Source organism: Apodemus sylvaticus, chromosome 5 (genome assembly GCF_947179515.1).
Source record: "Apodemus sylvaticus chromosome 5, mApoSyl1.1, whole genome shotgun sequence".
NCBI lineage: Eukaryota > Metazoa > Chordata > Mammalia > Rodentia > Muridae > Apodemus > Apodemus sylvaticus.
This window is the reverse complement of record NC_067476.1, coordinates 110,567,489-110,592,961: the sequence shown is the minus strand read 5'-3', so window position 1 is coordinate 110,592,961 and position 25,473 is coordinate 110,567,489. Positions and strand designations below refer to the sequence as shown.

The window sequence follows — 25,473 nt, the reverse complement described above, 5'->3', positions numbered from 1 at the left end:
ACCCACATGGTGGTCACAGTTGTCTAACTCCTGAGGATCTGATGTCTGATTCTGGCCTTAGGTCACTAGGCATGCATGTGATGCACAGACATGCATGCAGGCAAAATATTCATACACATATAAAATAAATAAATACAAAAGATGAAAGAGTGTAAAGTGGAATGCACACTATTTCAAGAATATTTGCTTTACATAGTGTATATAAAAAGATGTAGAGGGAATCAGGGTGGGCTAGGTGGGGGCAAAGTGCTAATGGTTCTTGTTTGCCTTTGTGGTTTTTTCTCAAGACACTGAATTCCTATTATTCTTAAATATAGCCAAGGGTAAAATGATGTAATTATAATCTCAAAAAATAAAAGAAGTAACAAATAGCCATTATTGGATTGTTCATTTGTTTTCTGAAATTCTTAATTTATTTTAGACAGTATCCAACTATGTAGCTCTGACTAGTCTTGCACTTAATAAGTGAACCAGTTTGGCCTTGAACTCAGAGATCCTTCTGAGTGCTGGCATTAAAGGCATGTGCCACCACATCCAGCTAGTTTACTTTTTAAGTATGTGATCTAGCACCACTTTTCAATAAATAACTTATTTAATAATCTTTAAAAGATTAGGAGGTCTCCTGGTGTTCACATGTTATCCAGTTTGGGATTTCTGCTTTCTCTTTCACATGTATAATCCATTATATCACTTTTTTTAAAAGTTTTTTTTTTTAGTTTTTTTTTTCTCTCTACGTTCTTCAAAGTGCAGATATATTGCATTTGTAATGCTTAATTCAGGCTTTTGACACAGCTTCTAGCTTTTCTGAATATGTCTAGGAAAATGACTCTTAGTTGTCCCCTGATCAGATCTGCCTCCATGCTGTACCAAGGCTGTGAGACTCCATCAGAAAAGTCTTGCTTTCAGGCTCCAAATCTCTTACTGCAGCACACTGAATGGTAGGCAAAACACTGTTTTCCTTTGTGAGGAGGAAAAAGATTCAAAGATGTTTAAATATTTTTATTTTAAAAATAGATTCATAAAGTGCAAGAAATGATTTCTTTCCAGTACTTTATATCCATCTTCAACAAGCTGTTGAAAAACAGAAAAGGAAAAAAAATCAGCAACATATTATTTTTAAATTTTTGTTTTAAAAATAAAAAATTTGATGTTTTCACCATAAAGAAGTGATACTTTTGAGTAGATATGATTAACCTGGATTTAAATCATTAAATAGGCTTACTTGTATTCAAGCATCATCCATATCCACATCTTAAATATGTACCATTTCTACTATTGAGGTGGTGGAATCTGGGAAAATGGAGCCAATACATGAGGTGGACTACCGTCTCATGCAGTAGCCCAGCTTTATTCAGCGCATCAGACAATTTATACTCTGAGGGTAAAGAAGGTCTCATTAGTTCAAGCTGTATACAATCAAAAGGACAGACCTTATATGGCAAAGATTTGTTTCCATAGAGGCATATGAATAACACAGCTGAAATAAACTCACGTATATCTGTTATACCTGGGAAGAGCACAAAAACACATTCCAAGAACAATTCCATATTTTGAAGAAACTGTTAGAGTGTCTCCTTAGAGTTTTCTCACAAGTACTCAGAATTCTCTTTACATGACTCCATTCTTGGACTGTGTTCTGACAATGTACCTTTGTTGTTGTTGTTGTTGCTTTGTTGTTGTTGTTTAATTTGGTTTTTTCGAGACAGGGTTTCTCTGTATAGTCCTGGCTGCCCTAGAACTCACTCTGTAGACCAGGCTGGCCTCAAACTCAGAAATCCACCTGCCTCTGCCTTCCAGAGTACTGGGATTACAGGTGTGTACCACCACCTCCCGGCTACTATTTTTATTTATATCAGCTGAAACATAATTTTAAAAATTTAAAGTACAAAAGATTTGGTAAATAAATATGTAGATAACCTTACATTTGAATCACAGTGTTAAAAAAAAAAAAAAGCCAACTACTATCTTCTGGAAGAATACAAATACAGTGGTGAAATCCTGACTTCACAGAGTTTAGTAGACTCTTATCATGGAGTTCTGGGTCTAATTTTAAATTGACAGAGACAATGAGAAAGCAAGGGGAAGCTTCAGAAGTACATTATAAAAATAATTTAGTTGGGCATGATGTCACATGCCTATAATTTCATCATCTTGTGGGTGGTGCCATCCCTGGGCTGGTAGTCCTGGGTTCTATAAGATAGCAAGCTGAGTAAGCCAGGGGAAGCAAGTCAGTAAGTAACATCCCTCCATGGCCTCTGCATCAGCTCCTGCCTCCAGATTTCTATCCTGTGTAAGTTCCAGTCCTAACTTCCCTTGGTGAAGAACAGCAATGTGGAAGTGTAACCCTCTCCCTAACTTGCTTCTTGGTCATGATTTTGTTTTGTTTGTTTTTTGTTTTTTGTTTTTTCGAGACAGGATTTCTCTGTGTAGCCCTGGCTGTCCTGGAACTGACTCTGTAGACCAGGCTGGCCTCAAACTCAGAAATCCACCTGCCTCTGCCTCCCAAGTGCTGGGATTAAAGGCGTGTGCCACTACCGCCTGGCTTGGTCATGATTTTTTTGTGCAGGAATAGAAACCCTGACTGAGACAACCTCTTAGCTGTTACAAATAGGATTTTCCAGGCTTAGACAGGCAGGCACACAAGGAGGAGAGGAGCATAAGGCAAAAGGATTCTTTGTTACCTCAGGTATATTCTGTGAAGATGTGAGCTTGAAGGCTCAGCAGAAGCAGTGGGCATTTTGGCCCTGCACATGGTTTTAAGCCAGAGCCTTGAAAAATATTTAAGTGAGCTGTAAGTTTTATGGGGGAGGAGGTCGTGGACCACACTGCCATTCCATAAAACGGAATTGTTTAAGTCAGTTGAGATATTAAAAATTGAAAGTTCTGAATTTGGGCCTGCAGTAGCCATTTGTCCAGGGTATTTTGAGGACAGATTTGCACTGAAAGGTAAAGGAGAGTCACTGTCACTGGTTTCAAATCCACAGAAAACTTGGAGTATATGAGGAACAAAAGCAGAAAAGGGGCAATATCCAGTCACTTAGAGCATCCTCAAAATGACCAAACACACCTGCAAAGCCAGAGTGTCCCCAGCTGTTACAGTGCCAGAGCTGAGAGTCCAGGGCCAGTGGGAGGTTCTCAGAGCTTTTGGCTGATCTAGTAGTTCTCCCAGCCATAGAAAGTCTCCCAAGCCTAGAAAGTTGGCCAAGCAGGTCTCAAGACAGAAGAAAGCTCCAGTGAGCTCCCAGACCTACGTGCCTCTGAATTAGGTCCAGGCATTACCTTGGCCCAGGATTTTGCTATGTTGTATGCATGTTCTGGTCTAGTGCGTCATGGCCTCCCACCTAGGTCAGACTGTCAGGGTGAGACAGCACAGCGAGAGAGGGTGACAAACAAAGGCTGCCTGAGAGAAACAAGTGGCCCTGCTTGCTCCCTCTCAGCCTGGGGCCAGGGAGCGTACGAGAGCCAGGGAGGTTTGTCCTGAGTGGTCCTGAGCACTAGCAGGCTCAGACTTCCCATCCCGGGTCCCACATCATTACATTGATTATATAAAGCAGCTGTGGAGAATGGATGGTGGAAAGAGGCTTGCTCTGAACTTAGACGGGACCTTGGTTAGTCACAACTAACCCATATGTGCAGATGACCAGTATGTCTCCAGAAGATGATGGCCTGGGCCCCTTACAGAGGTCAAGATGACTTTCGGTAGGTCGTGGGGGAGCTGGGGAGTGTGGCCTTTCAGCAGGAAAACTTAGCAGTTACTGTTTTCAGGATTATTAGATCTGGAGCCAGATGGGCTCAGGAGCTCTCGTTTTTATTCTTCTTTCTTAGATTATAATACAGCTATCCCTTTCCTTCCTGATCCTCCCAGGTACTACTGCCACTCCCTCCTCCATCCCCACGGGGTGTGTGTGTGTGTGTGTGTATTCCTAAATATATAAATACAGCCTGCTCCATGGATAATATATGTTTTCAGGGCTGACCGTTTGCTATTGGATAAGCAGATGGTGTGCTCTTCCTGGGGAAGGCTGTTTCTCCTGCTCTCAGCTTTCCTTACTTGCCTGGATTTCTCTGTCAGGGGCCCAGGTCTCGAAGCTTTATCTCTTTCACATTATCACGTCTATCAGTTGTTGAACAACTCCTGGTTTTTCAAGTCTCGTTTGGGCAGCCATATTGGTGAGACTTTATCAGTGTGACTTCTCTCACATTTCTAGGAGACACACTCTCGCAGCAAACCTCCTGTTTCTTTGCCTCTTACAATCATTTCCATCCCCTCTTCTGCAATGATCCCTGAGTCTTAGGTGCAGTTTTGTTGTAGATATATCAGCTGGAACTGGGTTCCATGACTCTGCCACTATGGTCTGTTGTGCTTTACTGTAATGGTCTGTCTGTTGTAAAGAAAGTATCCTTGATAAGCAGCGAGGAACCCTTTAATACCATATCTGGAAAGGACATGGTGATAATGTTAGCTAGTTTTGCCAGTTCTCATACCTGAAGGAGGCACTGGAATAGATTTTCATGTTGGTGTCTGTAAACCAAGGAACCGCCTTTCACTTGGGCCTTGGATGGCTGACTCTATCCTGGGGGTGAATTTTCATAGCATTGGTGGACACCAAACTGCAAGAGTGAAGAGGAAACCGGTGCGGTTTGACTTCTCCCCTCCCCAACACTGTCTTTTCCACACACTCCATAGAAAAGCCAAAGAATGCGTGCCTCTGTGGGAGCTTAGCAGAGGTAAGGAGAGCGCTCGCAATGCACTAGTCAAAGGAAAGTCCTGGCACATCTGTAGTGAGGAATAAACCAAGCCACACAGTATGGAATCCCGCAAAAGCATGGGGCACAGGACTTTACACAGAGTCGTGCTAGCCAGCTCCCTTCAGCTCCTGTGGGGGAGGGGGACTCACTTGTAGTGGAAAAATGAGCTGGTTTTATCTTAGGAGAAGTGGAGTGAGGATTTATTTATAAAGTCACTTGTGGGGGCAATCTCCCCCATCTTAATAAGGTTTGGGGTTATGAAGAGTGTCCATCTGTTAAAGTAGAGCGAAAGGTTGTACAGCTGCACCTGTGATCTTAACCGAGCACTCCAGCTAGTGAGGCCGATGCCGTATGACTTGAGCAAAGTGTATTGATGGTTTTCACGGGAAAGAAACCTGGATAGATAAATCAAACAGGCATTATATGTCAATGGTAGGATGCTGTTAATGCTAGGTAGTGGTATTTGCTATAAAAATTCCACTTTATTATATGCCCATATTCAAAACTGTTCATTATATATTGGTAAAGAAATTAGTAAAGTTCTGTTTCCCAAGGCAACACAAGACAATTTGTACAGTGTTTGAAACTGTCTCCGTTTGTTGTAGGTTGATAGTTTGGTTACTGAAAGCCAACTAACAGGTGCTCTGGAACCAAGTAAAAGGAGAGATATTTACCAAAGGTAAAGTGCGCCCGCTCCTGTGCTGCCCGCCGGCCCGGGGCGGGGGGGGGGGGGGTCGGAGTGGGACGGGGTGGGGGGTCGGAGTGGGGGTGGGAACTAGGACTAGTTCAGGTGATGCTATTTAACTGTTTAACAGTGAGTCTCTCCCCATTGCTTGCTCACTCTCTCGCTCTCACCCTCTCCATCTCTCTCTTTCTCTTTCCTTTCCCCCAACATGAAATAATAGTGGAGAATAATGTGGAAGGAACAGTGAGTATGTGGTTCAAAAATGTATTTAAAGACACTGCTTTCGCCCGCCAGTGGTGGCGCATGCTTTTAATCCCAGCACTCAGGAGGTAGAAGCAGGTGGATTTCTGAATTCGAGGCTAGCCTGGTCTACAGAGAGAGTTAGGATAGCCAGGACTATACAGAGAAACCCTGTCTTGAAAAACCAAAAACAAACAAACAAACAACAACAACAAAAAAAAGACACTACTTTCTACCCAGTCTGCTCAGAAGGAAGGAGCGCAAGAGCAGAGTCCTGCCTGGGCGGGGCGGGGAGGGGCAGGGAGCTTCTCTGCTCACTGCAGTTTGTTCTCTGCTGAGCCTCGTACTTGGTACTCTGCAAGCTTTGTCTTCTTCATAGTAACACTGTGAGATTCTCACTTATGCTGACAGAAGGGAGAAAATCAAATTAGACATTCAAGTGGGAAGAGCACAAAAATGTTTTCGGGCAGCTGAGAAATCTGAAGTCTTTGAGAGCGGATGCTGGGCTGTGACAAGACTGGAAGTTCCCTGTCGTGTAGCACAGATGTAGAGGAAAGCACACTGCCCCAGACAGTTGTGGACTTGCTGGCTTCATGACAGTTCCTGTAAAAACTCCTCAGGGTCAACCTCCATGGCTGAGGCAGACTCACCCCCTAGCATCTTGGCCTGCAGAGCCCAGATTTGATGACCTAGACACGAATCTCTAAAGCCGTTTGTCCCTGCTCAGGATAGTTACTTCTTCAGCTGCCTTCATGTGACCAACTGTTCTCTAGGTGAACAATTAGCCTCACCACTCAAAAACTGGAAGATTTAATAAAAAGCATTGTCTAGTTCTGACGATAGAACACTGACCTATACTTTATCTTTTCAAAATTTAGATGTATCCAGTTAAAACAGGCAGTAGATGAAAATAAAAACGCTCTTCAAAAATTAAACAAAGTAAGTATGACGAATCACCAAAATCTCCTTTTACACAATACTGTAAGTGGGAATGAATTTCAGCTGCTAAGACCCTGGGTTTGTACCACAGGTGATGTCTAGCCGAAGCCAGCTCTGGCTTGCTATTTTAATTTGCTTCTTTTGCTGTGATAAACGCCATGACCAAAAGGAACTTCAAGGAGCAAAGTTATTTAGTTCACAGACTTCAGTCATCACGGAGGGAAGCAGGGCTCGGGCAGGCAGGAGCTTGCTCGGTGTAGGAGGAGCTCCTCTCGGCTGCCTTCCTTACATATAGGCCCACCTAACTAGCGCTGGGCTTTTGACAATGTCCCACGGGCATGCCACCAGGCCAGTCTGATGGCTGCTGTTCTTCAGTGGAGATTCCCGTTGCCGGGTGTGTCAAGTGGACAGGCAGACCCAGCCGCCATCTTGCCTGTTGGCTTCATTATGAAGCTTTACCTGAAAGCCGAGCAGACGGGATTTCAGTAACTAAGGCTCTTGCTTTACCAGCACCTCCGGCTCAGGAAGCCTGGGAACAATTTTTTGTTGTTGTTTGTTTGTTTGTTTTTCCCTTTATTTTGCATTGGATTAGTTGTGTGTTACAGTTTAGATTTAGACTGTGTGGGGAGAGAGGACCCACCTGGTTAAGAGGTTTTGCTTCCACACCAGCTCTCCCATCAGTGACCCCACAGAGTGAGATAAACAGGAATTTGCTCCTTACAGTCCTTCCTGGGACTTTTAAACACAAGCCGGGGTCTCCATGGTGGCCATGGCAAAAGCCCCAGGGAGCATTTACAGCAGGGCCACCTGCCCTGAATGCTTGGTCCAGTGCTTGTGTATCTGTCTAGTCTGGCCCTCTCCACTGACACTGGCTCTTCCTGTCAGAGGCAGGCTGGCCCCTTAGGGGCAGTGAAGACATCATTGTTCCTCTTCCAAGGACAACAAAAGGATGCTTTGGGGGGGGGCAGGAATCTTGTCTCAACAGTAAATGTTGGAATTTAGAAACAGGCCTTCCTTGTCTTTTGGGCCACCTAATATTCTACGACCTAAAACTGTCCCATACTGACTATAAAGGATCTGTAATGTATAATAAAGAAACAAGGAAATCCAAAATTTTTTCATTTGTTTGAATTCCAAGTCAATGAATTATAAACTCTTTCTTCTCCAAGGTGAATGTATTCTTATATTGGTAATTAATGTTTCTTTACAACATTTATTGGAGTTTTTGTTATTTGTTTGTTGGTTTTGTTTTGTTTGTTTGATTGTTTAAGACAGGGTCTCACTCTGTAGCTCTGGCTGTCCTGTGTAGACCACAGTGCCCTCAGACTCACAGTGATCTACCTGCCCTGCCTCTGCCTCCTGAGTACTGGGGTTAAAAGTGTGCATCACAACTCCTGGCTTCTTTTATTTTTTAAATATATTTTTATGGGTATGAATGTGTGCCTGTCTGGCTGTATGTGCCCCTCATGCCAGCAGTGCCCTTAGGGACCAGAAGAAGTCATTTAGATCCCTTAGAACTGGAGTTATAGGCAGCTGTGAGCTATCTCGTGCATGCGTGCTGAGGATCTAACCTGTGTCTTCTTCTGGGGCAGTGAGTACTCTTAATCACTGAGCCATCTCTCTAGCCCTGATGTTAGTCTTTTACATTAAACACATTTACAGAATCTGGAGTCTGCTTTCCAATGAAACAGGTCCCTGTTCTCCCACAGGCTGGTGAAGCTGCACCTGTGGGGAACTATGAGCAGAGGAAGGAGGAGGAGCACACTCTTCTGGAGAAGCTAGCCTGCCAGCTGCAGGAGCTTGCTGTGGGCATCAGCAGGAAAGACGCTCTCAAGTAAGCTCCCTTCTTCCCTCAGGCCTGGATCAGCACCTTTGAAACTTGGTTCGGGATAGAGACATACCGCAGTGTGACTGAAAATGTCCAGAAGGGTACAGGCAGTTCACAGACATTTGCTGTGGATCCCAGGATGTGTTAGCTCCTGTGAGAGGTGTGAAGAGGCATCAGAGTCTCTGCTCTCAGACTGTACTCTACCAGGGGCAATAGACTAGAGATCTGCAAAGCTAATAAACCAAAGTTAGAAAATATACAGGCTGCCTTTGAAGCAAATCACAAAGGAAGTGATTTGGGCTGTCTACTTTCGTCATTTCCTCTTTCAAAGAACATCAATGTGGAAATATTGAAAGCAGAAACATGCGCTTTGTTTTGGTTTTTTGCAAGAAAAAAACATTAATAATAGTTTTTTTTCAAATTATAGAACAAAAACATCCCTGTAATTATGAATAAATCCAGTTTGTGGAGAGAGAAAGATCAATTATTGAAACTCTTCAAGTGTTGTTCTTCTGCTTGTTTAGACAGGGTCTTGCCGGGTAGCTCAGGCTGGTCTTGGATTTGCAGTCCTCCTCCCTCATCAGCCTCAGGGCTGGGATGCAGGTTGTGTGCCCCCAGGCCCAGCTTGTTGTCCAGCCTTCTACTCTGAACTCTAGGCAGAATGCGGATGGATATACATTCTGGGATTTTTCTGATTTTTAGTATTAATGGCAGAGGAGCCAGTGTTGTGTTTCTGCTCCCATTAGAAACAACAGTAAGATAAGGGGGTGGGGGTAGGGTAGGGCACGGCTTGTGGAAGACACTGCAGGAAGCTGGACTGACATCCTTCATATGCTGGAGATGTCCAAAGTGAGCCTTGGCTTCACCTGTTCCCTAGGAATGAGGAGGACTCTAAGCGAGGAGCCAGCCTTACTGGGATGAGGTGCCAGAGACCACATTTCAGAGCTGCTAAGCCCCCTGGGACTGAGTCCTGGTACCACAGAGTGAAAGGACTTGAGGACAGACAGGCACAGACATTTGGTGTGTGCTTGGGCCCCCTGGGGCATGATTCCAAAGACCAAGCAGAAGGCCTTCTCTAGGAAGCTGGGAACACTGGGTTTGGTGGTGCTTGCCTAAATCCCAACACTTAGAAAGCAGAGGTAGCTCTGCAAGTTTGAGGCTGGTGTGGTTTACATATTCTTACCCTAACTCTAACCCTAACCCTAACCCCCCAACTCTAACCCTAACCCCCTAACCCTAACCCTAACTTAAGTAAGTATTCCAGGGTTGTGTAGACAAACCTAAAAGAAAAAAAGAAGAGGAAGAAGAGGACGAAAAGAAAGAGAAAGGGAAGCTGAAAGTTTAACAGATTATAAGGCTGGAAAAATTCAGACTTAAATCCTAAAGTAAAGAAACTTAGCTAGGGATGGCCGCGCACAGCACTCCAGAGGCAGGGGCAGGTAGACCACTGAGTTTAAGGCTAAGCCTGGTCTACAGAGGGAGTTGCAGGACAGCCTAGGCTTCTGCTGTGTAACATTAAACCCAACAGTACTGTAAGAACACAATATAATCCCATATATAAATATGCCCATCACGATTTCTAATAAAAAAAAATCGCTAGACATGCCAAACAAAAGTAAAACTTAGGGGAGATAAATGAGCACTATAAGCAGGTAGTGTATTGTTAACAAAGGTGGCCCAGGATGTGAGCCAGGCAGCGGGCCAGCCAGCAAGGACGTCTAAATGATTGAGTGATGCATTAAAGAAAACTGGGGGCTGGAGAGATGGCTCAGTGGGTATGAGCACTGGCTCCTTTCCCAGGTTCAGTTCATATCACCCACATGGCAGCTCAGACCTGTCTGTGACTCCAGTTCCACTCAGTGTTCCACTCAGATCCACTGAGAGGATCATACATGTAGTCAAAACACCAATGCACATCAAATAAAAATAAGTAAATCTTTAAAAAAGAAAAAGAAAATTCAACATGGAAGAAAAGATGGCAAAAGGGATAGCAAGGCTGATAGAGCTCTAGTGTAGACGGGGGCCGGGTGAGCCTTCTGCAGCTGAACCACGCACTGGGTGAGGTGATGTAACACATGAGCACTTCACACAGCAGATGCGGTCTGGAGCTCTGGAAAGAGAGGAGCATGCTTACAACCAAAGGGAAGATACTGCCTAGACATTCAAAGGGACCAAACCTGAGGAGGAAAAAACCTATAGAACAATTTTCAATCTGCTGACAAGTTATAGACAATGTCCACATTGGGTGAGATGATGGGGTGTTAAGTTGGGAAATGAAAGCCAGGGACGAAGGAGAAGCCTGGGGTAAAACTACAGTAGATGAAAGTGCGAGCACTGAGGAAACATCACACCCGGAGGAAGGAATTTGTGACCTGAAGGCCAGGTCCAAAATTTTAATCTTGTACACTAGAAGGAGAAAGGGAAGGAAAAGAAAAGGAAGAGGAAAAGAAAATAAAGAGGAGAATAAGGAAAAGCTGGAGACAGGGGGAGGGGTGGAAGAGAGAGATGATGACAAGCCTATTAATAGCTGATATGTTTATATTTATACATAGTGTTGACAACCAAAAATAACTAGAAAACTGTAAAAGCATCTGAGGGGAGGGGGCTGCCATGTATAGGCAAGTGACAGTGTGAAATATAGTTGACACATAAGTAAAAGAATGCCAGTCAAAAGACAACTCTAACCTCTCAAATGGACTGAAAATACCCGTCAACCCAGAATTCTGCATACAGAAGAAGCAAATTCCAGACCCCTAAGAGAAAGGCAATTTGAGACAGACAAAGGCTGAGAGAAGCTGTCAACCTGCCCGTATAGTTTGCCTTTCCCTTCAGGCTGAAAGGAAATTACCACATATAAAAATCCAGTTTGCAAGGAGTGAAGAGCTGCTGGTTTGAAAGCAAATATGAGCTGGGTGCAGCGGCAAACTCCTCTAACCCCAACAACATGAGGCAAAGGCAGACAATCTCTACGAGCCTGGTCTATAAGAGTGACAGCCAGGGCTACATAGGGAGACCCCATCTCAAACAAACAAACAAACAAAACAAATAAAGCTAGCAAACAAACAGCAACAGCAAAAACAAGACAGAAAAAGAAAATAAGAAAAACTAAGCTTTCTATGTTAGATGCCTTTCAAAGACATTTGATTGTGTAAAGCAAAAGATGTATTTGGGGTACTTATGATATATAGTTGATCCTATTGCTGTAATGAAACTCTTAACCAAAAGCTGCTTGAGGAGGAAAAGGTTTATTTGTTTTATATATCCTGAGCCACAGTCCACCCAAGGAAGCCAGGGCAGGAACCCTAGTCAGGCAGGAACCTGGAGGCAGGAACTGACGCAGAAGCCACAGAAGGGAACTGCCTTCTGTGGCATTCTGCATCAGAATGTGGTTTGCTTACCCTGCCTTCTTATAGAATCAGCCCCACCAGCCCAGGGGTGACCCATATACAATGGACTGGGTCTTCCCCCATCAATCACTAATTAAAAAAATGTACCCACAGACTTGCCTTACGGCCCAGTCTTATCGAGATGGTTTCTCAATTGAAGTTCCTCTTTCCAGATGACTCTAGCTTGTGTCAAGTTGACATAAAATTTTCAATTGCAATAGTCGTCTTATTATTTGCAATAATTGTGTTTTCTAAAGTTGCTATGGATACTGTATTAGAGATTATTTAGCAATTATACCTAGGGAAAATACAAATGTAGAATTCTCTAAGCCCCTGGTCACAATGAGCAATGGGGTAATACATAATATTGTTTGCAGGTGTTTCTCTTTAAAGACATAGCATGTGTGCATGTACACACACAACACAACACACACACACACACACACACACTAATTCATTAACATTAACCCAAAACCAACAGAACCATAACTTACACATGAAAAGTCTTACCTAGCCCCCGTACTTTCTCTGTAAGGCAAACACAGCGTTCTCATATTTAGAAGCACTTCATAGACTCCAGTAACCCATTTTGGAGACATTTAAACAGCAAGCATACCACCACCACCACCACCACCAACAACAACAACAAAAATACAAAATGCAGAAGATAGGACGTTAAGTCAGCTGCAGTAAGGACACCTGTTACTGCACAAGAGCGAAAGGAAGGGAGAGAGAGTGCAGCCATGGTCAGCCTGAGGGGGAACCAGGCATTGATACTTGAGTTTCTGCTGCCTTGCAAATGTCACAGCTAACCACAAAAGGACTGTGCATGCTAGTTCAGTTTTAGCAAGCAGACATTCAGACATGAAAACTAAAACTAGCAAATTAGTCACGTGTGCTAGGAGCACAGCAGCAGCACAGGGGAGGTGAGTGTAATTCTACTATCTTGAGATTCTTTCATTTTTGCTGATAATGAAGCATTATTAATTCGATTCAGACTATAGTCGATTATATTATAAATGTATACACAAAGAAAATTATACACACAATAAGATGGAATGATAAAAATTACTCAGTAAACAAAATTTTTCAAAGAAAAGAAGGGAAACAACAAAAGTAGCACATAAGACAGAAGTAAACTAAAGGTGACATGCCTGTGATGTCACCACTGAGACAGTTGTTAAACTAAAGGGGACATGCCTGTGATGTTATGTTAAAGGTAAGTGGACTAGCATTCTGCTTAAAAGAGTGATTGTCAGGTTGCCTTGGGGTTTGGGTTTGTTTGTTTTGTATTGTTTTTTGTAGACCCAAATATGTATATTGCTTATAAGAATTATAAATTAGTGGCAAATTATAGATAACTTCAAAGTAAGAGACTAGAAAATATATGCAAATGCCAACAAAAGCCAAGTAAGGCAGTTACTTTACCCAGGCAAAGTAGATATTTAGGCCAGAAGTGTTTATTACATAAGGGAGAACATTTTGTATTTATAGAAAAGTGAGTTCAGTAGGGGAAATATAATCTCAACAACATATTGAAATGTATAAAGCCAGAGTTGCCAGACCTGTGGGTCAGTAACTCAGTCCATGGTACTCAGCGACTTTGATTAATAACATTGGTGTAGATTGTGTAGATCTCTGTGCTCAAGGACACAGTGTGCTGCTTTTCAAGGGCAGTGTACATATGACATCGATTGTTAATTAAATGAACTACAGAAGTCACAAAATACTTGTCAGTATGTTTCTAAAATTTGAATCTGTGTCATGTGTATTGTTTGAAATTTTGGAATTACATTAAAATTTAATAATAAAAATTAGAAATAACCAATGTTTGCAAATTAAATCATACACTTTTATATAACTCATGAGTCAAAGAATACTGCAGTGACAGAACATATTGTGAATAAAAAAATGAATATAACTTGTGAGTTATACCCAAAGTGATATTTATGGGAAAGTGTATAGCTTTGTTTTTTGTTGTTGTTGTTTTGTTTTGTTTTGTTTTTTTAAGTGTATAGCTTTGAATGAGTAATTTAGAAGGAAGATAGAGAAAAAATTAGAGCTTCCAACTTAAGGAGACAAAGAAGAAAGTAAGGCACCAAAGGAAACCCAAGAAAGGAAACAAAGAATGCAGCAGAAAGGAGAACTAAAACAAAAAACAAAAAACAAAAAACAAAAAACAGCAGTGGGTCAGATCAACAGACAATAGTCATAGTTCTTCCCCTCCCCTCCCCCCTTCCCCTCCCTTTCCTTCCTCTCCCTTCCCCTCTCCTCCCCTCCCTACTTCCCCTCCCCTTTCCTTCTTGTTTTTTTCTTTTCTTCCTTCCTTCCTTCCTTCCTTCCTTCCTTCCTTCCTTCCTTCCTTTCTTTCTTTCTTTTTGAGCTAATTACATATTACATATTACATATCACATATTACATACTACAGCTATGATGAGTGTGGTAGCACATGTTTCTAATCCCACACTTGGGAGACTAAGGCCACCTTTTGGCCAAGGACTGGGGTTATGGCTCAGTAGTAGAACATTTGCCTAACATATAGAAGCCTTCAGTTCCATTCCCAGCACTACAAACACACAGCTAATCTACCCAAGTTTATTCAAGGAGGGATGGGCAGAGGCAGAATTGAAACTCGTCTCCGTGCTGTCTACACTGAATAAGATGCTTGAGCAGTGTGCACAGGGTTTGGATACAGTCTCCAGCTCTGGCTCCTCCTCCGCCCTCAGTGCCTCCCACCCCAAGAGCTCAGCCTGAGAGGGGGAACTGTCAGCCACACTTTCCTGCTTCCCTCTACTTCCAGGTTCAAATGTGGAGCAGCTCCTGTCCATACAGGCCCTCTCTGCTCGCTCCCTGTCGGGATGCAACTCCGGGCAGCCGTCTTCCTGATAGGACTGCTCTCCCCCCAGCCCCCATGGGACCCCAGGCAGTCCTCCTGATTGGAAGTGTTTTTCACAGAGTTGAGGCACACAGTGACAAGGAGGAAGACGACACAACTGAGGATGACGACGAAGAAGAAACTGAAGAAACTGGCGGAGAGGAAGAAGAGTCAGAAGGGGATGAGGAAGGAAAGCAGGAACAGGCCTCCCCGAAACAAGCAGAAACGGTCACGTACATTGCTCTGGGGGACTTCGCTGCTCAGCAGTCGGGGGACCTGACATTTAAGGTACGGTGGAGTAAGTCTGCAGGATAGCCAGGGTAACTGCATGGCTGACAGTACAAAGGGCTATGTGTTCATGTGTTACCCAGTCCTGAGAATAATCCATCTTTAGAGAAATAACCATAGCACCTAAGTAGTACTAATTGGAGGCTCTCTTATTAAAATTACCCCTTCTAAAGATTTGTTTTTTTAAAAAAAATAGCTGCAGTTTTGATAACTCCTAAAAGGGTAAATTTTATAATTGTGATACACATGAAATTACTCAAGCAGAGCCTGCAGCCTGCAGCAACAGGCATGCTTCATGGTTAGAAACACTTCTTCAGCCCCTGGCCAAGGACTTGGGCTTTTACTCCCAGCACTCGGGACGCAGAGACAGACAGATGTGAGTTCAAAACCAGCCTGCTCTACATAGTGAGTTCCAAGCCAGCCAAGATTACATGATGAGACTTTGTCTCAAAAAAACAAAACACCCCCCTCAAAACCCCACCCCCCAAAGCAAAAAGACCCCTCAGGGTATTGCTTTTTCAGTGCTGAAGAGCAAACGACAGGCCTTATGAGTGCTAGACAACCACTTTCCCACTAAGTCAGCCTGGCCTGAAACTTGTGCTTCTTAAAGAAGCTTGTAGCTTTCTGCCATCAGCATGAATTAAAGTTTTAAAGAATATACTAATCTTCGTCCTTGTAGTTATCAATTTTCAGAATTAAATAACAAATGAATAGTATTGTATATAAATGTATTATAAAACTTAGACATTTACATTTTAATTTATAGGATTATTTTTCAGTTCTGAAGAATGCCATCAGTATTAGACATAATGTACAATCTAAGAAAGACTTTGTTTCTCAATATCATCAATGGTAGAACTTCTTTAAAGATGATTTCTTTCTTTCTTTTTTTTTATTTGATATATTTTTAATTTACATTTCAAATCATTTCCCCTTTTCTGGCTTCCCACTCCCCAAAAGTCCCATAAGCCCTCTCCCCTTCCCCTGTTCCCCCATCCACCCCTTCCCACTTCTCTGTTCTGGTTTTGCCCTATACTGCTACACTGAGTATTTCCATAACCAGGGCCATTCCTCCGTTCTTCTTGGACATCTCGTAGTCTCATAATCTCTGGCTGGCTTGGAACTCATTATATAGACTAGGCTAGCCTCAAACTCAAGAGATCCACCTGTTTCTACCTCCCCAGTGCTGGGATTAAAGGTATGCACTACCATACCTAGCTGGTAGATTATATTTTTCTGCATGCATAATGCCATTCAAAATGTTAATTGGGATATATAGGATAGGTACTACTTTTGCTTCAGCATATGGTTTGATTTTAATTTCTCAGAACTGATTTTCCTCAAGGATTCACATGCTACTTCTGAAAGATATTGTCCAAAGAGAGATGTAAAATCCAAAATGTTATATAATTTATAAAATAATGTTATATTTATATAATAATCCAAGTGTTAGCATAAGCATGGTGCCTTAGAAATGATAGTGAAGGAGCTGGAGAGATGGCTCAGCAGTTAAGAGCACTGGCTGCTTTTATGGAGGTCCTGAGTTCAATTCCCAGCAACCACATGGTGGCTCACAGACACCTGTAACTCCAGTTCCAGGGACTCCAAAGCCCTTTCTGACTTCCATAGATACCAGGCATTTATGTGATACATACACATGCATGCAGGCAAAGCATTCATACACACACACACACACACACACACACATACACACACACACACACACACATGCATGTGCACACACACACAAGTGAAGAGGTGCTTGTCACTTGAATACAAGCTTCATGTAAAGTGGTTCATTTATAGTCACAAAGAGTCAGTAGTAGAGTGTTACAGATTTTTTCTTTTTCTTTTAAATGGGACTAAATAAGCTCATTTTACCTTGTTAAAAAAAAAGATACTTTTGAAGCACTTGTAATGAAATATTGTTCATGGTTTTATAGTTTTTGTTCAGTTTCTGATTTGTTTCCATTTAAGAAAGGGGACATTCTCCATATAATTGAGAAGAAGCCTGACGGTTGGTGGCTGGCTAAGGACGCTGGAGGAGCTGAGGGTCTCATTCCCAGGACCTACTTGGAGGTTAGTTCTGATCACTTCTGCCTTTCCGACTAAAGTGTTTCCATTTTGATGGTAATGAGCGTGGAGCTGTGCTTCTGATTTTTTGGTAAGTGAATGATTTGAGATAGAGAATTGGCTTTAATTTTAAAGAGACAGTGAGTAGGGGAAATGTGCTTACTACCCCACCCCACACACACCGGCATGCCGTGAGCCCTGGGACACTCCCATCATGAGGATGCTTTGGCTTAGTGCATTTCAGGTACTGTCCACCTTAGTGTCTGAGTCAAGGTCTCTTGTTGGGTTGCAACATAGGCTACCAAGTCGCAGGGATCTGCCTGTCTCAGCCTCCCCAGTGCCCGGTGTAGTCAGAAATGCTTTTAGAACAGAGAGGGAGAGATGGAGAGGCAGCCGCTGCTGTGATGGCCCACACAGCCATCTTCGAATTTGATTTGTTTTACCAATTTGCCATTACCTGAGAGTGTTTTCTTGTATGTTTGAGTGCTGGCTGTGGTCATGAAAACCAATCGCATTATGGTTTTATTGGCATTTATTATACTCCTTGTTGAAGTCCAGAAGTCACCTCACAAACCACATGAACACGGATCTCAATCAGACAGGGATTTTTATTTAGTATAGGCCCCAGGACTGATCTGATTGATCAGGGCTGCAGTCCAGACCTGGAAACTGAATGTCGAGTCAAGACCCTACAGGGCTTTTAAGCCTGAGATCTACAAACATCTGTGCCAAGTTACTCCATCATTTAGAACTTAGGGATAGGTTATTTCCTTAGGAACATGTCTTTGTTGTACATTTGTCCTGTTCCTGTTGGTTGTGGTATCCAACTGTGGTAGGGGACTTGCCTTGTATAAAATTCATGCCTTAACTTGCCAACTACGATGTCAATTACCCACATACATGTCTGTTCTGCCAAGTAGGATGTAGTTCCCATGGAGGTCTTGGGAACTTAAACTTTACTCAACCCCTACTGTGAATGGAAGTCTTATTCTAAATAGGTGCAGGTGTCTCTCTTATGCTGGGGTCCATCCAGGGGCGGCTTATACAGGCAATACCATAAAAGCTCATACACAGGTGCAAGAAGTGCTGCTGGGTAGTTGGTTTGGATCCAAGTTATTGTAGGTAACTATACAAAGCAGTTCTAACTGACTTCTATTGTGACTGGTTTACAGATCATCCTAGTAACAGGATATGTAATCAACTTGGGCATGAAAAAGTTTCCTAATGACAGCAGAAACAACATATGAGGAAGTTTCCTTATAATGGTAGTAACAGCACAAAATGGCAGGTTAGGTCACTTAGGCCTTAGCATTCTACCTAGGCCTTAACTCTCCTTGTTTCCCATCAGTATCATTCCTTACTGAGTATAACAGCTGTTATAATATTAATGAAGATATTACCCTTCAGACATTTGTGTTTGATATTTTTGTTGGCTTTCAGACGTGTATGTTAGCTAAATCTATCAGAGTTGTGTTTCCAGTTATGACTTTTGGTTTTATATTTGGTATTACTTCTAAAAAGGGTGTTCTCATTCCAAGACTAAATTTTCCAGCACCTCTCCTGATTCTTCTCTTAATTTTTAATTTAAATTCCATCTGACATTTGTAGGTATGTAAGTTAAACTTGCTCCTCCTCTTCCTCCTCGTCCTCCTCCTCTTCCTCCCCTTCCTCCTCTTCCTCCTCCTCCTTCTGCTTCTTCTGCTGCTGCTTCTTTGTTTTCTTTTCTTTTCTTTTTCTTTTTCTTTTTCTTTTTTTTCTTTCTTGGACAGGATCTAGCTGTGAAGCCCAGGCCAGGCTAAAACCCATGATCCTCCTGACTCATGTTCCCAAGTTGTGGAATTCCATGCCTGTCTGTCATTTTTTTCCAAATAGTGAAATTACCAAACACATGTTACAAGCTTTGCATACAAATATCCTCATCTATGCTGAATACTGATATTTTTGTTGTTTGATTTTGCATTGGCTGAAAATCACTTTGTATGTTCACAATCTCTCAGCCCTATAATAAAGAAGACAAGCTGGAATCAAGCGAAGGCAGCGAGGAGGGCGGCGAGGAGGATGGTGAGGACGCTGAGGACGCTGAGGAGGACGTGGAAGTGGTGGATGAAACTGCAGATGGAGCCCAGGTGAAACAGAGGTATGATGTGGGAGAGGGCATCGGGGTGGCTTAAACCTGTGTGTGTATGTTCAAGCATGTGTTAGTGAGTTGTATGTACAAGTGTGTGTGTGTATGTGAGAGAGAGAGAGAGAGAGAGAGAGAGAGAGAGAGAGAGAGAGAGAGAGAGAGGGAGAGAGGTGGGAGAGAGGTGGGTGGCCAGGGAAAGAGAGAAACCTTGGATAGTGTATATCCCGGGAGCTGTGCACCTTGCTTTTTGATATGGCTGTCTCTTGGGCTTGGGGCTGGCTAATTAGGCTAGGCTGGGTGGGCAGTGAGCCTCAGGCACCTTGCTGTCTCCACCTTGCGAGCTCTGAGATTAAAAATGCACTTTACCGTGCTTAACTTTTGATGTCGGCTCTAGGGTTTTGAACTTAAGGCCTCATACTTGCAAGGCAAACATTTTTCCAACTAAATCATCTACAGCCTCGGAAGCTTTAGACTTTATTTTTGCTGTTATAAATAATTCAACACTTTCTTGAAATGAAGGCAAGTTTTGCTCCTTTAATTTTGTAATTCTCTTAGGGTGTTTAGTCCTAGCTGTCACTCCCCCGAGAACTGTTTCGTTTTCAGAGCTGACTTGTGATTGCATACTGTTTTTGACTCCTGGTTGAAATGGGCACAGCTGGTTCCTGCACTGACCTTGCTTCTTTGTCTTCCTAGAACTGATTCCCACTGGAGTGCTGTTCGAAAAGCTATCTCAGAGGTTGGTACCTCCTGTACCCCACCCTCACCCCTGTCTCTGGTTTTGTGTCTAATAATATTGATGTATTTGACAAGTAAGATACATTTGCATTCGGTTTGTTACTTAGTAGTTCAGATTGAGCTCAGAGCAGAACAGAATCTGGAGGGCAGTAGAGATGGCACCAGGAGGGGGCTGGGGAGCAGAGGCACACTTCCCCTTGCAGGAGCAGAGACGACCTTCTGCTTAGGGGCCTGTGGTGCAGAGGCATTCTCATGAGGTCCTTTTGTATAAGAAGTAGAGTTTCTCATCTGGGATATGATTTGAGAGCTTGGAATCATCCTGTGTTCTACATGAATTTTCTATCATTTTGGAATATTAAAGTTGAGCTATTTATTAAAAATTATAAAAACATCAGACAGAGTAAGAAATTACCCACAGTTCTGTCAATCAGAACATATCTAACACTGAAATTTCTCCCAACCCCACAAGTCATCACCACTAGCAGTGTAGTGAGTAGCTTTCCTCGCTCTTGAGTAGCTCCCCCTGAGTTACCAGGGTGTGCTGTGAGTGGGTGGGCAGCGCTTGCACACAGAGCATCCGTTGCTTCTAAAGTGCCTGTCAGGTGCAGTGGTCACCATTTGTTCGGTGGCATGTGCTGTGGACCTTGACAGGAGTGGGGACACTTTGGCAGCTAATTTAGAACCCAGAGCTCCTAGTCACTATGAGAAGTCACAGTCATTAGAATAGAGCAGGGTTCATGATGACTGCCACCCTCCAGGAAGTTGGGCTTGCACCGCAGTATTTCTTTTTTATTTTTCTTTTTTTAAGATTTATTTATGTTATTTATTTATTATATGTACGTACACTGTAGCTGTTCACACACCCCAGAAGAGGGTGTCAGATCTCATTATGGATGGTTGTGAGCCAGTATGTGGTTGCTGAGATTTGAACTCAGGACCTCTGGAAGAGCAGTCAGTGCTCTTAATCGCTGAGCCAGCTCTCCAGCCCTGACTGCAGTATTTCTTGCTTTACAGTCTGTTTAGTCTGCATTTCCCATTCAGGGATTGCGGTTGCAATAGTGTTGAAGTACTACAAAGGCAAGACAAGGCACCGGAACAACAAATCTTTCATTTTCCTCTCTTCAGCAGATAAACACCGTTGATGTGTTAACCACAATGGGAGCCATCCCTGCAGGGTTCCGGCCTTCCACCCTGTCCCAGCTGCTGGATGACGGTAACTCCGGCTTTCGGCTTCTGGACACTTGTAGATCAGCAGTCAAGGCTCAATGCTCATTCTTCTATAATTGTCCAAGACAAGTTGAAGATAGTAAATCTACCCCTGTGTGTGTGTGTGTGTGTGTGCGCGCGCGCGCGCACACACACACACACATGCACAAGGGGAAGGAGGGAGAGAGAGACAGAGAAAGTGAGAGAGAGAGAGAGAGAGAGAGAGAGAGAGAGAGAGAGAGAGAGAGAGAGAGAGAAGGAGGGGAGAGAGAGATTTTCTATGTACATACACTGAGGCCAGAGACTGACACCATGTGTCTGCATCAACTGTCCCCTGCCATATTTTTTGAGGCAAGGCCCCCTACTCAATTTTGCTAGGCTTGCTAGCCAGCAGCCCCAGGGATCCCCTGCTTCTGTACCCCAGCATCGGGACCACAGGGGCGTGTCACTGCACTGCCCTTGGCTTTGTTTGCCTGGGTTCCGAGGGAAGGAACTCAGGTCCTCATGCTCACATGGCAAGTGCTTGTCTGATCTGTCTCCTCAGCCCTGACCCTCACCTTCTTGAGAGTTCCTCTTTTCCTCATCCTTCCCGTAGCAGTGAGGGAAGCCAAGCCGTGCGGAGGCCAGGCCGTGCGTGGTGTTCTGGCTCCCAGCTCCTTTCCTAGTTGCCTTGGTACTTGCCCCATGGGTGTTACCAGGATACCTAATCCTGTGACTTTAAGGGCATAGTATTGGCACAGAGCAAGGGCTCCAAAACTGTTTCTTGAATAAGTATAGTGCTTTCTGTAATAAATACTCCGTGGTTGTAGGCCTGTGATCCCAGCATGTGGGAGGCAGAGACAAGAGGACCAGGAGTTCAAGTCAGCCTTGACTATAGGGAGAGTTAGAGGACACTGGTATTTAGAGGAGAGATTGCCTCAAAAATATTTAACAATAATAACAACAATAATAATAATTTTAAAAAAAGTAAAACTAGTCATGTAATTTTCCCTCTCAAATTTCTAAAAAGTGATTACAGATTTCTTACATTTTACACAAGTAAATGTAAGAAATCTGTTTTACATCATTATTATCACAAAGCATGATTTTGTCTAAATCTTTAGAACTCTTAAAGCTGCCTTGAAGTGATTTTTACTTTTTTTTAGGGGATGGGGGCGGGGCATTGTCCTGGAACTCACTCTAGACCAGGCTGGCTTCAGACTCAGAGACCTGCCTACCTCTGCCTCCTGAGTGCTGGGATTAAAGGTATGTGAACCAAGGCGAACTTTATATCTTTAAGTTTTGTGCTTTGTTTTTTTTTTTTGTGTTTGTGTGCTTTGTTTTAATATACAAACATATATTGGTACATCTGTCTCAGGAACTGAGCTCTTAGTGAGTGCCTGGCTTGTCACAAATTTTTTACTAAGCTTGTTGTGTAATGGTGTGGATTTAGAGGTTTGAATTTCAGGTCTTTTTTTGTAAGAAAGTAAAATGAATGTTGTTTCAGCAGGGAACCAATTTCGAGCAAGCTACTTCTTGCAGCCAGAGCTCACAACATCGCAGCTCGCCTTCAGAGATCTAACATGGGATGCTAAGGCAGGCACGGTACGTGGGGTTACTGTTGGTTAGATGAAAGTGTCCAGTGTCTCTTGTGACAAGTATGTAAATAGCATGCAAATTGACAAATACATTTCAGAGAACACACTGTACTTCTAGAAGATATTTTATAATTTGAAACTTTGTGCCTAGTTAATCTTCCTTTTTCTGTTTTCTCTTATTACAAAAGAAATAATTCTAACTTTATATATTAACCATTCTTTTTTTTTTTTGAGACAAGGTCTTACCATGTAACTCCAACTATCCTGCCATTTTTAAAAAAAGATTCATTTATTTTATTTTATTTTATTTTATTTTATGTACATGAATACACTGTAGCTGTCTTCAGACACACCAGAAGAGGGCATCAGGTCCCATTATAGATGATTGTGAGCTACCATGTGGTTGCTGGGAGTTGAACTCAGTACCTTTGGAAGACCAATCAGTGCTCTTAATCGCTGAGCCATCTCTCCAGCCCACTGTCATTTTTTTCCTGAAGAAAAATGTGTGAGTGTGAGTGAGTGAGTGAGTGTGTGTGTATGTTTTGATGCATGTATATTTGTGTATCACATGTTCACCTGGTACTTGCAGAAGCCAGAAGAGACAGTTGAGTCCTTGGGAACTGAAGTTACAGACAGTTGTGAGCCACCACGTGGGTGCTAAGAATCTAAGCCCAGATGTCTAGATCAGCCAGTGCCTTAACCACTGAACCATCTCTCCAGTCTTCTATCTTTACCTCAGTTTTACATATGTAAAAATGGGATTATTAATAACAATAATCGTTTCAATACAGAGTTATCATGGGAATTGAATGATAAAAAATCATGTAAAAACTCAATAAATGTTAGTGCCACAGTTTGGTGAAGTGTCCCTGTTGTGTGACTTTACTGGGGAGATATCATCTGTGGGGGTCACTTTACAAGAGCATGCATGGGTGACTTGTGTAGCCATGCCACTAAAAAGCCACCCCTCAGCATGACTGATGGCTTAACAAAAGCTCACACACACAGACACCCTGGAATTCCTAGGTAACTACTCCAACAGGCCGCCCCCACCCCCGGGGTTGTTCAGTTTTTCTAGCCTCAGAGAGGGGTGGTCGCACTTGAAGTTTCTAGTGCTGTGATAAAACACCGTAAACAAAAGCAGCTAGGGGAGGAGGAGACTTACTTCCTCGGTCCACTCTGGAGGCCCAGTGCAGCACTTAGGGAGCTCAGGGCCAAAACCTGGACACTTATGCCTTGTCCCGGTGCTACACTGTGGCACCTGGGCCTGCCCACACACATCTTACAGAGACATAATCAGAGATGAATTTTAACCTGTGAGTCCTTTTCATTGCAATTTATAAGTAATTAAGAAAAAATTGCAACATGCAAATGTAGGTCTATGAAAATGACTGATTTTGATTTTAAGTGAACTTCACCAAAACTATGTTGTGCGTATATGGTTGGGTTTTTGTTTTTTAATCTGTATGTCTTGACCAAGTCTTGAGAGAGTGATAAGAAGTAAGTCTCCTCCTCCCCAAGTTGCTTTTGTTCACCGTGTTTTATCACAGCACTAGAAACCTCAAATGTGACCACCCCTCTCTGAAGCTAGAAAAACTAAACAACCGCTGGGGTGGGGGCGGCCTGTTGGAGTAGTTACCTATGAATTCCAGGGGGTGTTATTCCTTTGCTTGCTTGGTTTTTTTTCCTAAAGAATTGTATGAGTACACTGTCTTTAGACACACCAGAAGAGAGGGCATCTGATCCCTTTACAGATGGTTGTGAGCCACCATGTGGTTTCTGGGAATTAAACTCAGCACCTCTGGAAAAGCAGTCAGTGCTCTTAGTCATCTCTCCAGCCCCTGTTTGCTTGTTTTTGTAAAACAGGGTCTCATGTAGCCCAGGCTGGCCTTGAACTTCCAGTCCTTCTGTTTCTACCTCTTAAGTGCTGAGATTTCCAGAGTGAATTGCTACACCCAGCTGTATTTGTTTGCTTAAGCTGTATTTGTAAAAGATGTTTTAGAAATGGATTTTGTTTTAAATAATAAATAATAAATATTGTGGTTAATTTCCCTTTCAGATCATGTCGAGACCAAGTCGTGTTTCATTGATTCTGACCCTATGGAGCTGTAAAATGATTCCTCTCCCAGGAACAAGCGTGCAGGTCCTCAGTAGACACATCCGCCTCTGCCTGTTTGATGGTAGCAAGGTAGGAGATAAATCCAGGAGAACTGAATCAAGGTGCCCTGGGTATGGTAAAAGGATTCTCTTAGTATCATATGCTCGCTCTCTCTCTCTCTCTCTCTCTCTCTCTCTCTCTCTCCCCCCTTTCTTTCTCCCTCCCTCCCTCCCTCACCTCTCTCCCAACATACATACATACATACATACATACATACATACATACATACATACATGTATGCACCCACACCACACATATATAGGAATATAAACAGGTAGGTGGTAGTGCACTCACTCCACATTGTTTCTGATTGAGTAGGTTTAACTGCTGGTTCTTTGAGTGGTGAGTGTGACATCGTTATATCACAGAGAGTGGATCCAAGGTTCTAAAGCTTATCTCCTGCTGATACTCTCAGCCTGGAACTAACTATAGCACTACATTTTTGACAAATATATACATCAGTGTAACCACACCTTAACTAAGAAAGCTCTGCAACATCCATACAAAGCTTCCACTCTCCTCCTGATTCGAGGGACTATTTTTCACCCAGAACCAAACAAAAGTTGGAATGATTTTTTTAAAAAAAAACAAATATGTCTTTTATGAAAA

At 42.9% G+C, this 25,473-nt stretch overlaps 1 protein-coding gene across 4 annotated transcripts in view; it reads left to right on the top strand.

Moving 5' to 3' along the window:
• The window catches only part of Nphp1 (nephrocystin 1), a 50,835-nt gene that overhangs the window by 1,552 nt on the left and 23,810 nt on the right, over positions 1-25,473 (top strand). Inside the window, exons 2-11 of one of the 4 annotated variants that reach the window (XM_052183554.1) lie at positions 5,355-5,428; positions 6,553-6,613; positions 8,323-8,447; positions 14,783-14,990; positions 16,968-17,069; positions 19,061-19,200; positions 19,882-19,924; positions 21,052-21,136; positions 22,619-22,713; positions 24,766-24,894. In XM_052183554.1, coding sequence (XP_052039514.1) covers positions 5,355-5,428; positions 6,553-6,613; positions 8,323-8,447; positions 14,783-14,990; positions 16,968-17,069; positions 19,061-19,200; positions 19,882-19,924; positions 21,052-21,136; positions 22,619-22,713; positions 24,766-24,894 — 1,062 coding nt within the window. Of the gene's footprint in view, positions 1-5,354; positions 5,429-6,552; positions 6,614-8,322; positions 8,448-14,782; positions 14,991-16,967; positions 17,070-19,060; positions 19,201-19,881; positions 19,925-21,048; positions 21,137-22,615; positions 22,714-24,765; positions 24,895-25,473 lie in introns of all 4 variants that reach the window. The other 3 variants (XM_052183553.1, XM_052183552.1, XM_052183551.1) reach the window with 3 other exon arrangements.